At 42.3% G+C, this 13,818-nt stretch overlaps 2 protein-coding genes across 3 annotated transcripts in view; one reads left to right on the top strand and one right to left on the bottom strand.

Annotated features, from left to right (window-relative positions):
• ST6GAL2 (ST6 beta-galactoside alpha-2,6-sialyltransferase 2) overlaps window positions 1-13,818 on the top strand; it is a 28,151-nt gene that overhangs the window by 13,945 nt on the left and 388 nt on the right. The window lies entirely within an intron of this gene.
• LOC104371494 (opsin-3) overlaps window positions 6,184-13,818 on the bottom strand; it is a 107,435-nt gene continuing 99,800 nt past the window's right edge. Inside the window, exons 5-6 of one of the 2 annotated variants that reach the window (XM_086619638.1) lie at window positions 7,292-7,369; window positions 6,184-7,188 (exon numbers count right to left, since the gene is read on the bottom strand). In XM_086619638.1, coding sequence (XP_086475764.1) covers window positions 7,108-7,188; window positions 7,292-7,369 — 159 coding nt within the window. In that variant the 3' untranslated portion in view covers window positions 6,184-7,107. Of the gene's footprint in view, window positions 7,370-13,818 lie in introns of both variants that reach the window. The other variant, XM_086619629.1, reaches the window with a different exon arrangement.

The following is a 13,818-nucleotide window of genomic DNA, read 5'->3' as shown; positions in this document are numbered from 1 at the left end:
TTAGATGAGCTTTGAGAACCCATTCCTGCATATTTTTGCATCATTTTTGCAGCTGCTACCTTCACGCTTTTAAACAGAACTCTCCACAGTATTCTCATCATCTTGCATTAGCATTGGGCAATTGCCACGGTGGCTTTTTGCAGTTAAATTTGTTGGCTCACGTTTGGCTGAAAATTGGGTTTGTTAAATGAGTATTGATATGTTTACATCTCATCTTGGACTTTGATCTACTCCATTTTTCTCCTAGAAAATGTAAGGATCCAGCCACCAAATCCGGGATTTGGATTCCACTGGCAAATCCTAAATTGACAGTTGAAAAATGTCACTGTTATTAGGGAAGGATTTGCCCTGTCTTTTGGCAGCAGAAACAAGTGTTACCTGTTCACTTCCTATTAATCATTTTTCATTGTGAAATATGAACTCAAATCTTCCTCCCCTCTGTCTGAACATATATCCAAGCACAGTTTTTAATTGAGGCTGATGGTGAATAAATCGGCAGTCTCTTTTTTTACCATTCTGCTGTAAGAAAACTGTTCCTATGTCCTCCTTGGTAACATATGTAAACAACATCGTTCTCACCTTACGTTTTTATCATCTGAAGACCAAAACCAAAACTGCTTTCTTGAGTTTCTCAAGAGCAGCATTCTGTGTGCATTGGCTGGGATGGTATTATCATTTGGCAAGTTGGGGGGCTTTTTATTAATGTCTAGTTTATATACAGGCTTTTCTATGAAGATTTTGCTCTTGTCCCTTGTTTACTAACTGGATTTGCCATGAATTTCTGCTTACCGTGGTCCATCAGTACATTTTGCTAGCTTACCTCTTCTGAGGTGGTTTTACCTGAAATTCACATTTATATACCCTTATATACCCAGCAGCTTTTGTCTTTTTAAAAGGCTAGTTGAAAGCTCTGACTGTGGTATTGTATTTCTTTTTTACTCCCAAACCAAAACGTGGTCTGTGTAGCTTTTCACATTTTAGGTTGTCTGTGTAGGTGGTAGTCTTTGCTGTGTGTTGTAGCATTTAGTGTAACACATGAACCACTGAATGCAAATTGATAACTAAGCCCAGATTACTTTATTGTTGGGAGAAAGAAAGTCTTGTTTGAGGCTTTACAGTTGACATTACAGATTTAATAGTTACGCGTCGTTAATAGTTGATAACATTATTTTAATCTCCATTTGCATGCATTGAGACAATAGCACAAGCAAGACTATCATTACACTGCAACATTAGCAGATCATTGTATGACTAAGACCATAAATTTAAAATGGCTTCAGAGAGCACGTTGAATAGAAGAATGCAGCTGATCTCCAGCTCTGCTTAGAAAAAATACACTTGCGTGAACTGAAAGGAACAATTCGACAATATTATTAAGAGTTGCCTTTATTACTGGTACTTACTCAGCTGTTTGCCAGTAGTTGGTGAAGGAACAGAATAGTGCTTACTCTTTCCAGCTCAGTTTTGTTCAAGTATTACCACACAAATAAGTAACACCTCCAAGTGCATAAGCTTTAAATTCCTATTCTAATAAAAAGCACTCTGAAATTTGAGCATCTCCTACTTCCTGAAATACAGAGATAAAAGAGCAAACTCTCTTCTTACAGGACCCCAGAGCACATAAAAAAAATCTTTACTACTGTAGTGTATGACCAAATTTGACTAATATGTTTAAAAATATATATTACTGGTCAGCATTTTCCAGTCTACACTCGTATTACAGAATATATTCTTGTTATTAATGTACGACTTTTTGCATTCAGCATTAAGTGACAAATATGTCATTTTCTAAGTCTACTATATAATGCAAATATCTATACATCAAATATGACAAGTATTGCACGATTTCTTAAGCTTAGGCACAGGGCCATTTGGTGACAATTAAACATTTCAATAAATATTTGGTTTTCTTGTGGTTAGTATTCGTCATAGTTCACAAACTAAACAGAGGTAAAAGAACCAATTTTTAAGAAACACAGCCTTTTAAAAAGCCAGAGTTACTTTTACTATATGTTTCAAAGAGTAACTGAGGCACATTTGGCCCAGTTTCAAGAAGTGACAGATTTTCCTGTGGTACCTGAAATCCGATCAAGAGAGACCACAGAAGTAGACTAATATATAGAAAACTATACATTCTAAATGCTTTATACTTATTTGTAATGCTTTCAAGTGCACAGGTTATCAAACATAAACTTACTAGTGTGTCTAGCTAAATTCTTTTCTGTAACTAAATTTGTGGCTTGTGTGAAATGAAACACATTATGAGTATAATAATCAGATTATGTGTATTTAAATGTTTTCAGCATTTCTTATATTTTGTTAAAATGATGCTGAGTTCTTGCTGAATGTTTGAATTAGACTTATTCTAGATTCTTTCATACAGCATCTGTTGTATTCAGGTATATTAAAATGTATTTTATTTACTTGTAAACTAGAGACCATTCTTTTTAAATTAGTGTGCTAACCACAAAGCCTAGTTGTACTGTACAAAAATGCATGTTGGAAATTCCAAACCTCTTGAGTCATTAAAATTGCCAAGAACAAACTGAAAAACATTTTCTCCTTTTGATTAGAATCCATAGTATATGTTCATTTGTATAAACCATCCATGGAAGCAATTTATTCTTAATTTAATTATTCTTTAAATGTTTTCAGTGCAGATTGTAAAAGCTCAGGAGTTTATTTGTGCCAATTGGACTCAGTTTACGGCGTACCCAACACTTCCTGACACCATGATATCTGCCAAATAGGAAAAAAAAGTAACACATCTTTCTGATGTATTTTGAAATACATAATATTTTATTAGCATCTAACATTATACTGTTATAACAAACTTGCAGGTTGACTGTTTCTCTGACAGCCACATCATTTCTTTGGAATAATGTATTTTAAAATATTTTTTTGAAAGAATATTCTATGCTCAGAATCTTTTTTTCTTGTCCAATGCAGTATTCAGGAACATTGCCATTCAACTGTAAAACATTCATAAAGCAAACTTTTGAATGATCTACTATAAAACAACTTTCTTCAACATAAGCAGAATTATTTTGCGTTTTTCCATTTTCACTGTTGTAATCTGAATGGGACTTTGGAAACTCTAGCAAGAGTGTTAGAATTAGATTAGAGTGGCCTATACAGAAATATCTTCAGTTGTGATTTTGAATAGATGGTTGCACTAATCATGTTTGCCAAAGCTATAATCATGCCAGATGATACCCTGACTTTTTCCTTACTATAAAATTTAGATTGGATATTTAGGATCTAAAGGTTTTAAAGCTTAAGCATCAGATCTGGAAGAGACCGTATCTGATGGTCATTTTCACATCTGCTTGCTGATTTCAGTGTCATGCCTACAATATTATTTTTGCATCCTTCAGTAAACTTCTAAAAAGATTCAAGAGCTCCATTTCCATCCTTGGAGATATACAGTACTGGGCTGGACAGGACCCCAAGCAACCTGATCTGACTTCAAAGTTGTCCCTGCTCTGAGGGGACTCTGAACTGCCTGCACAGTTCCCTCCAGACCCCTCCACTGATCTCATGGCAACACCGTCACTCAGACTGACAATATTTCTGCTGGTTTGTACCGGAGCTTAACAGGTTCTTGATCAGGTATCCTGGGCACGATAGTAATACTGCTACTACTAGATTAATCCAATTAGTGTAGTTAATCTGGATTTACTGAGCATTTTTTTAGGGCCCACTGATGAAAAGCAGACTTTGCGTTGTGCCCCATGGACTTCTCTCAGGATTCATTCTAAGGAGAGCTTCACCCTTGTTTGATGTTTACGTGCTACAGATAGCCTATAGGCTTTCCCTTTCAGGTTTTATTTCTTAAATTGTGCATGTCCTCTGGCCTTTCCTAAATACTTCATAATTCTCTGCTTTCACTCCTATTCCTGTACCTTGATCCTTATGAGTGTAAAAAAGCCATCTCCTCTCAGCTTAATCTCTGCACATAAAATTGACTTCTGTTTATGGTCCATGGCTAGGCCAGTCAGAGAGCAGGACTCAGGCCACTTAGCTTTAGATATCTCTGGTGCAGATCTGTATTTGTGTTAGTGAGCCTCAGACTTAGGGAAAAAAATTGGCACCTCTTAAATATGTCTGAGACACCTGTGTTCCCCTCTACATGGGAGATTTTCATCCTGTACTGGGAATAAAGGTAGAACTTGTGCATTGCAGGTATCCGTGGTGCCACTCAGGCTTCCCCTTCAGTCAAGAGAAAAACAGGAACTTCTAGGGCATGACTTGGATGATCCATTTTTAAACATCTACTCTGGGATGAGTAGACATGCACTGCTTCCTAAGAGTGCCCACTTTTTTCTACTGACAGGAAAGGAGCCTGTGATACTTATCTCAGGTGTGGGTAACTGCACCAGTAGGCACGTTTGGTCAGATGAATCGCACCTTGTTTTCATTTCTTCTCACATTGCTCCTGGAAAAGCCAATTACATTATTTTTTCACGAAGCTCCAAAAGCTTCTGACCTAGGAGAGTGGAAGAGAAGTGCTTGATAGCAAGGGCCAGACTCTTGCTATCACTGGAGACATAACAACACTTACAGGGAACAATTCATCCCATCCTAAAGTAGACATCTAAAATAAGTCAGATGAATTGTGCCCTAGAAATGCCTGTCTCCTGCACTGTCAATAAAGAGTGCTTTAGACCAGCTAGGTCAGAGATGAGCATGAACACCTCGGCAAGTTCTATCCAGACTATAAGGTGTTGGGACAATGACTATCTCATCATGCTCATTAATGTCTCCTCAGGTCATGTGTAAGCCAGTCTGTGCTATTCTATATGTAGTAATTGTGCACTGACTGAAAACTAACTTAAGGACTGTGAGCAAAGACAAATACTGAAGTGTAGCATATGGAAATTCTTCACCCTCCAGGCTATCAAACCGTTTGGTTTTCATTCATACTGGTGCTGATGATCATAGAGGAGTGCTGAGATAGGAAACAAACTTGCAGATGATACTGAATCAGGCAGTGATGTGAAAAGTACATGGACAAAAGAAGTAAGTAGATAGGCATGTCCTCTGCGGGCAATACAGAGAAAGGAAGTAAACTTGGAAATGGCAGGTTAATACATGTGGGAGGAAATGTGAAGAAATTCAGCCACAGAAGAGATACCTAGGAAGCGATAATACAGGAAGAGATGTGTAAAGATGACAAATGGGATAAGAAATGGGAAGCGAGGTGGGACTTAGCAGAGCAGACTGGCAAGCAAAACAGGTTAACAGAAGGAAGGTCAGGTCAGCAAGCAGTCAAGTGCGTACCTCTTCTTTACCTTTGTGATTGCTCCAAAACATAAAAGTTCAAACAGAATGTAAAAATATTTTGGGAATCATGTAAGTGCCAAAAAGCTCTTAGTAATTTCAAAAAAAATATGAGATCACTGAAGGTAACTACAGGAGAGAAAGGAAGATGGGGAAACTGAGTTGTGAGGTAGATGAAAATACAGACAGCTTGGCACGCTTATACCTGCTGGATACAGATACCAGTAACTCACTCTAATGTTGTTAACACCAAGCAAAGAGAGAAGCTGAGTTAAGAGCAGTACTGAAAAACATAGGCTGGAATGTGAGACCCCTAGGCCAGGGAGCTCTGTTGGTAGCCCTGTTTTAGGGACTCAAGGAAAACAAGCTAGACATGACATTAGGAAGTAAAGAGAATGGAACTGAATATATCCTGGTACATGGACTGGTGTAAATGTCCTCATCTGTTAAACTGCTGCTGTTGTTTTAAAGGTGGTTGATTCATGTTTTTTGTGAACTTAGTAATAGCTCTACAGCACTAGGGCTGTCCCCTTTGAAGAGGGCTCATATCCTCTAACGCATGGCTCAGAATTGAACCCATTTATTCCCTATTTTAGTGAGGACACCATTCATATGAAGAAAACAGCTTCTTAGAATCACAGAATGGTTAGGGTTGGAAGGGATCTTAAAGATCATCTAGTTCCAACCCCCCTGCCATGGGCAGAGAAATCCTCCACTACACCAGGTTGCCCAAAGCCTCATCTAAGCTGGCCTTGAACACTTCCAGGGATGGGGCATCCACAACTTCTCTGGGCAACCTGTTCCAGTGCCTCACCATGCTCAATGTAAAAATTTCTTCCTTATAAAATACCTTTCCCCCCCCCACCTCCCTTCCATCTATAATGGAAGGGATCTATCCCACCTTCTGTTTTTGAAAGAAACAGCAGAAGCATATCATTCCAAGGGAGACTTTGGTGGCTGTGACAGCCAAGTGGAGGGACCTACCTCCTCGGGTTCATGTATATTGAGTGTGTAATACTGCATGCCCTAGGATCTCGCCCATAGGCGGTGGGGTTGAGAGTGCTGGTTGTACCACACCGTTGGTCCCTCTGGCTGGGGGTCTGTGATGTTAGAGGTGCTAAAGGAGAAGCAGCCTGGCACTGAGCACTGTTTTTCCCCAGAACAGGATTTGGGCATTTGAAATGTGCACCAGGTCTGGAAGTCTCAGGAATTGCCACCAGGACAGATAAGCCTCTGTAGCCCAGGGACAGCTCCATATGTGGTAATGTCTACTCATTGTCTTAGCTCATCTTTCAGTTTGTTGACCCTAGACTTCAACACCAAGATGTGCTGTAAATTAGCTGTTACCACTCAGAAACTAGCCTGTTGAGTCACTGTCTTTCCTCCCTCAGAACATCATTGTCCAGCATGAGCAAAAACTTGAGTGGACTGTCAGAAATTACAGTTATTGATGAGCAACCTAATCTGAAATCCCAAGACATGGACTGGATGGAACAAGGCAGGAAAGGCAAGGAGCTAAACTAGATAGCCCAGCGTGCCTTCTAGATTGATTCTGGAGGACACTAATCCATAGATTACTAAGAATTAAAACTCTGCCACTTCTAAGTGCTCCATTAACAAATTCACAGGAAAGTCAATGATATTGCTTAAAGTTTTTGTCATTATTGAACTATACCTGCAGTGAGGTGGCCATCTTCACTGTTAAGGAAATTATAAGAGTCCCAATTTTTGTTCTTGGCAGTTTTCCCATCCCACAAATGGCAACCTCCTGTATTAATTTTAAGGTTAGCTGGTAACATGGCAGTGAAATGAAACACGCTCTAGTTAAGGCTTGTGCTTTCCATCAGAGCCGATCTTCCTAAGACACTGGTGGTACAGCTTTTGAAACTGGCTCCAGACTTGGCTCTGGGTGCAGAAGAGAAGTCATTTTACTGTCTATTTCTGGACGTGGTTTGTTATTGCACGTGTTTCCACCGTCCATCCTCTGATTCAGCTGGATAACGGTTACCTTAGAGTGGCAGGTGGGCTCTCCATCAGTGGAGGAAGGAGGTTGGCAGTGGAAAAGCTGACGAAAGCATTTGTAAAACTGAAACAACAAACAAACAATTTTAGACATAGTTGCTAGGCAAGCTACAATTCAGGGCATCTGTATAACAGCTTGGAGGCAAGGAAACATGCTTTATTAAGATCATACTTTTTGCTCAAATAGGGATTAAATACTTTTTCGCTATGAATGCTTGTTTCTTGCTGCTTAAGACTAAAGTTCACTTAAATTTATGGACTTTTCCTTTGAAATTGATATGCTTAGCTTGTCTAAGACTACAGACTCTGCAGAGTGTAAAGCTGTAGAACAATCTAAAAAATTTTCAGAACCTTTAATTTATGATAAAAGAAGATTTAATCACAGAAGTAATTGATTTTCAGTTACTTCACACATCAGACAGGGAAAAAATCATTTTGATAATCTAATGATACACAGCAGGGAGAACATAAGGTTCTTTTCATTAGCAAGCCATTGAAATCTCTGTGTTCCCAAACTGCAAACTAAACTTCAGAAAATGGCTTTGCTTAATTAACAAACCAAAACATTTTTTTAATGTTAATTCATTTCACTTGTGAGATCTACCCAAAACACCTTTGATGCTTTATGATTCCAAAGCTGTTGTACAGAAAAAAACAATTACATCAGTTCTCATTTGTAAGTGCAAAGTGAGCAGAATTACACAGCTGTCTCCTCTGAGAGTTGACAGTCGTATTCAACAGATCACAGAATGTTAGGGATCGGAAGGGACCTCAAAGGATCGTCTAGTCCAATCCCCCTGCTGGAGCAGGACACCTAGATCAGACCACACAAGAACCCGTCCAGGCGGGTTTTGAACATCTCCAGAGAAGGAGACTCCACAACCTCTCTGGGCAGCCTGTTCCAGTGTTCTGTTACCCTTACTGGGAAGAAGTTCTTCCTCATGTTTAGGTGGAACCTCCTATGTTCCAGCTTATATCCATTTCCCCTTGTCCTATCATTGGATGCCACTGAGAAGAGCCTGGCTCCATCCTCATGACAGTCACCCTTTACATATTTATAAACATTAATGAGGTCCCCCCTCAGTCTCCTCTTCTCCAAGCTAAAGAGACCCAGCTCCCTCAGCCTTTCCTCTTAAGGGAGATGCTCCACTCTCTTAATCATCTTTGTGGCCCTATGCTGGACTCTTTCAAGCAGTTCCTTGTCCTTCTTCAACTGAGGGGCCCAGAACTGGACACAATATTCCAGATACAGCCTCACCAGGGCAGAGTAGAGGGGGAGGAGAACCTCTCTTGACCTACTAACCACACCCCTTCTAATACAGCCCAGCATGCCATTGGCCCTCTTGGCCACAAGGACACATTGCTGGCTCTTGGTCATCCTGCTGTGCACCATGACCCCCAGGTCCCTTTCCCCTCTGCTGTTCCTCAACAGTTCAGTCCCCAACTTGTACTGGTACATGGGGTTGTTCTTACCCAGATGCAAGACTCTACACTTGCCCTTGTTGTATTTCATTAAGTTTCTCCCCACCCAGCTCTTCAGCCTGTCCAGGTCTCTCTGAATGTCAGCACAGCCTTCAGGTGTGTCAGCCACTCCTCCCAGTTTAGTGTCATCAGCAAACTTGCTGACTATGCACTCTACTCCCTCATCCAAGTCATTGATGAATATGTTGAACAATACAGGTCCCAGTACTGACCCTTGAGAGACTCCACTGGATACAGGCCTCCAACTGAACTCTGTCCCATTGACCACTACTCTCTGACTTCAATCCTTCAGCCAGTTCACAATCCACCTCACTACCCGATCATCCAGACCACACTTCCTCAGTTTAGCTGTGAGGAGGCCATGGGAAACTCTGTCAAATGCTTTACTGAAGTCAAGATAGACGACATCCACTGCTCTACCATCCACCCACTGTGTGATGTCCTCATAAAAGGCTATCAGGTTTGTCAAGCATGACTTCTCCTTAGTGAAGCCATGTTGACTGTTCCTAATGACCCTCTTATCCTTGATATGGCTAGAGACAGCACCAAGGATAAGTTGTTCCATTATCTTTCCAGGGATGGAGGTGAGGCTGACTGGTCTGTAGTTACCTGGGTCTTCCTTTTTGCCCTTTCTGAAGACCGGAGTGACATTTGCTTTGCTCCAGTCCTCAGGCACCTCTCCCATTCCCCATGATTTAACAAACATGATGGCGAGTGGCCTGGCAATGACATCCACCAGCTCCCTCGGCACTCGCGGGTGCATCCCATCAGGACCCATGGATTTATGGATGGCCAGGTTGCTTAACTGGTCCCTAACCAAGTCCTCATCAACCAGGGTAGACTCCTCCTCTATCCTGACTTCCTCAGGAGCCTCAGGGTTCTGGGGCTCATCAGGATAGCCTCCAGCAGTATAGACTGAGGCAAAGAAGGCATTCAGTAACGCCGGCTTCTTCTTATCTGTTGCTCACCAGCCTGGGCTGTAGCACCAAGGACGCTGTTGCATCTTCCACAGCCAGGAGGAAATGGCCTGCCTCTTGTAGGCAGGGTCTGTACCTTGAGTTAATTAGTTAATTAGTTCATTATCTTCAACTCAGTCCAGCTGGCTAATAATGATTGGATGCCATAATTCTCCCTTTTGTTTTACAATTTTTGTTTTCAAAGGTTTTTTCACAAAGGCTTTAAGGTGAGCAGAGACCCGGTCCATTCATCCAACTCCAGCACACTTCCCTCCCGCAAATACCACGTCAGGGCTTGCAGCTTTACCTTCTTCACCGAAGGACTCTCACTCGGGCTCCTGGCTTAGGCAAGGGAGTCGGGGCTTCTTAGGGTCTCACAGATGTATCACATCAGGGTCACCAGTTGTTGCTCACCAGCCTGGGCTGCAGCACCAAGGACACTGTTGCATCTTCCACAGCCAGGAGGAAATGGCCTGCCTCTTGTAGGCAGGGTCTGTACCTTGAGTTAATTAGTTCATTATCTTCAACTCAGTCCAGCTGGCTAATAATGATTGGATGCCATACTTATCCTCTGTCACCAGGGCACCCTCCTCATTCACCAGTGGGCCTACATTACCTCCAGTGTTAGTTTTATCTGCAATGTATTTGAAGAAGCCCTTTCTGTTGTCCTTGACCTTTCTTTCAAGATTTAATTCCAAGGAGGTCTTAGCTTTCCTAGTTGCCTCCCTATATCCTCTGACAGCAGACCTATATTCCTCCCAAGTGGCCTGCCCCTCCTTCCATGATCTATACACTCTCTTTTTCCGCTTGAGTTTGCCCAACAGTTCCCCATTTAACCATGCAGGTCTCTTTGTGCCCTTTCTTGACTTCCTACCTGTTGGGATGCACCGGTCTTAAGCTCGGAAGAAGAGGTCCTTGAAGGCTAACCAACTATCTTGGACCCCTTTACCTTCTAGTACTCTGTCCCATGGGATTTCTTCTAGCAATTGTTTGAAAAGATCAAAGTTGGCCCTACTGAAGTCCAGGGTTCTAGTTCTGCTAGGTATTCTCTTCCTGCCACATGAAATCCTGAACTCCACCATTTCATGGTCACTACAACCAAGGCTACCCTTGACCTTCAGCTCTTCAACCAGACCCTCCTTATTTGTGGGAATTTTGTGTCCAGTTTTGGGCCCCTGACTTTAAGAAGGACGTTGAGGTGCTGGAGCGGGTTCAGAGAAGGGCAACAAAACTAGTGAAGAGTTTAGAGAACTTGTCCTATGCGGAGCGGCTGAGGGAGCTGGGACTGTTTAGTCTGGAGAAGAGGAGGCTCAGGGAGGACCTTATCGCTCTCTACAATTACCTGAAAGAAAGTTGTAGAGAGATGGGGGTCGGTCTCTTCTCCCACGTTATGAATGACAGGATGAGAAGGAATGGCCTCAAGTTATGCCAGGGGAAATTTAGGTTAGATATCAGGAAGAATTTCTTTACAGAGAGAGTTGTGAAGTATTGGAACAGGCTGCCCAGGGAGGTGGTGGAGTCCCCATCCCTGGAGGTGTTTAAAAACCGTGTAGATTTGGTGTTGAGCAACATGGTTTAGGGACCCTGACAGTGCAGGGTGAATGGTTGGACTTGATGATCTCGAAGGTCTCTTCCAACCAGACAATTCTATGATTCTATGAGAATTAAGATCCAGCAGCGCTCCTCTCCTAGTAGGCTCATCCACCATTTGCATCAGGAAGTTATCATCAATGCACTGAAGGAACCTCCTGGACTGTGGATGGCTGGCTGAGTAGGCCTTCCAGCAGGTATCAGGATAGTTGAAGTCCCCCATGACAACCAGGGCCTGCATTTGCGAGACCGCTGTCAGCTGCCTGTAGAAGGCCTCATCAACCTCCTCATCCTGATCTGATGGTCTGTAATAGACACCAATAACAGTATCACACATGCCAGATTGTCCTTTAATTCACACCCACAAGCTCTCAACTTGCTCCTGATCTGCCCCTGGACAGAACTCAATGCACTCTAGTTGCTCCCTCACGTAAAGAGCAACTCCACCACCTCACCTTACTGGCCTGTTTTTCCTGAAGAGGACATAGCCATCCATGACCACATTCCAGTCATGCAAGCTGTCCCACCAAGTCTCAGTAATTGCTACCAGATCTTAACCCCCTGATCGAACACAGATTTCTAACTCCTCCTGTTTGTTCCCCATGCTGCGTGCATTGGTGCACAGGCATTTCAGAGAGCCAGCTGAGCACGCCGATTCCACCCTAGGGGGGTGGGAGGCCTTATTCCCTGAGCCTAGTTTACTGAGCCTAGTTATAGCCCCCTCCCCCTTCAAACCTAGTTTAAAGCCCTCTTGATGAGCCCCGCCAGCTCATGAGCAAGAATCCTTTCCCCCCTTTGAGACAGCTGAAATCCATCAGTTGCCATCAGACCCGGTTCTGTGAAAACCTCCCCAGATATGGATACCAGTAGTGCAACAAGTGCTTCAACACATTTTCTGTATATTTCTAATTTTGAAGTGAGATCTTTAATAAAAATGGTGTCCAAGGCTTACTTTGTCATTTTCCTTTCGCATGACTATGTGAAACAGAAAAGGCTCCTAGAAGCTGCGATTGATGTGAAAGTATTGCAGTTTAAACTGAGCCGTTGATCAATATCTGATCTTAGTCCCTTTGAAAATGTGCAGCCGCAGCAGTGACATTTCTTTCATTGCAAAGCTATAAAGACCTTCTGTGGGTATGGATTTACAATTGTGCTGTAGGAAAACAAAGTTTGCATAAGCCTACCTATCCTCTTCCTGAATCTGTCCTGGTGTTGTTTTGATCTTGAGCATGGGATAAGGAGAGTAACAGCATCTTAGGACTGCACCTACGGTCAAAGCGAACCTTTGCCTGGCTTTAAACAGGAAATTAATTTCCATATGGCCTTTCTTAGCTGCTATTGGCAGTGCTGATGATAGTCTGCCTTTGACGTGCGGCAGGAAAAAATGAGTTGGCATTTTGTGAATTCCTCCTTGCTGAGCAGGAGATGGTCAGGGGTGTTTTCTTGTGACAGTGCTGCTCTAAGAAGGAATTCATCTTCCTCGGACTCTCTCCATGAGACTCTTCACAAAATAGTCAGAAGCTGCAGGCTTTTGTGCCACCACTACATGGCTGATGTTTCTTTATATGCCCTTCTGGGTGTGTCTAGGCTGCCTTCTTGGTAATGTCTTCCTACTGAGGGAGAAGCATGTGGATGGAAAAGTGGAATTGGCTGAATTCCAGACTAAGAAGGACCAACATTGTAAGATGGAGATGTTTCAAAGGAGTACATTGATACCCTGATATTGCCAACAATATGAATGAACCATCCAAAAGTTGTCAAGAGAAGAAACACGGGTGATACTGGCCCATCTTTCTATTCCTATTTCCCCTTGCTATGGTGTACAAAAAAAGAAAGGGGAATCAGTCCAATTCTTCATAGCCTAGAAGATTAGTATGTATGTAAATATTTGGAAGACTCAGATATCCAAAAGCACAGAGGAGGATAGAATGGGCATGGCAGTCAGAGTTTAGCTGTGGAAGTGGTAGAAGTACCAAGAAGAGCTCCTTAAAAACACTGGACAACTGCTCTGTGTATATATGTGTTCTGTATTCTGCAAGTGAATGTAAAGACCTGGTCTGTCTTGCTAAATAGCTTCAACAATTGATAATACACAAGAAAACCAAGAAAAGTCATCAGCTGACTCAAGGAAATTAGCATGCAGCTGCATTAGGTCCCTGATTCTTGTGTGGGATGTTTTGTGGACAGGATAGAGTAAATGGGGGGAAGCAGGAGAGAGTAATCATCTCACTCAGTGAGGCTGATGATGGTATGCAAGCCCTTCCTAGGCTTTTTACGCTTTCCTTGTGATTGTTGTTTTGCCCCTTTGACTCTATAGGGAGTGCAATCTTTATGTATCAGGGACAAGCGAAAGCTGCTCTAATAAAAGGAACTATTACTTCACTTAATGGTTTTACAGAAGTGATACTTCAGGTGTGCAACAGCAAAGGAAAGCAGGAAAGGAAAACGGATTGGATGACTGCAGGGAAATTTCTGTGAGAAAGGT

This window comes from Tauraco erythrolophus, chromosome 1, assembly GCF_009769465.1.
Source record: "Tauraco erythrolophus isolate bTauEry1 chromosome 1, bTauEry1.pri, whole genome shotgun sequence".
Classification (NCBI taxonomy): domain Eukaryota; kingdom Metazoa; phylum Chordata; class Aves; order Musophagiformes; family Musophagidae; genus Tauraco; species Tauraco erythrolophus.
Note: the sequence above shows the minus strand (reverse complement) of the source record. Positions and strands in the feature narration are given on the sequence as shown.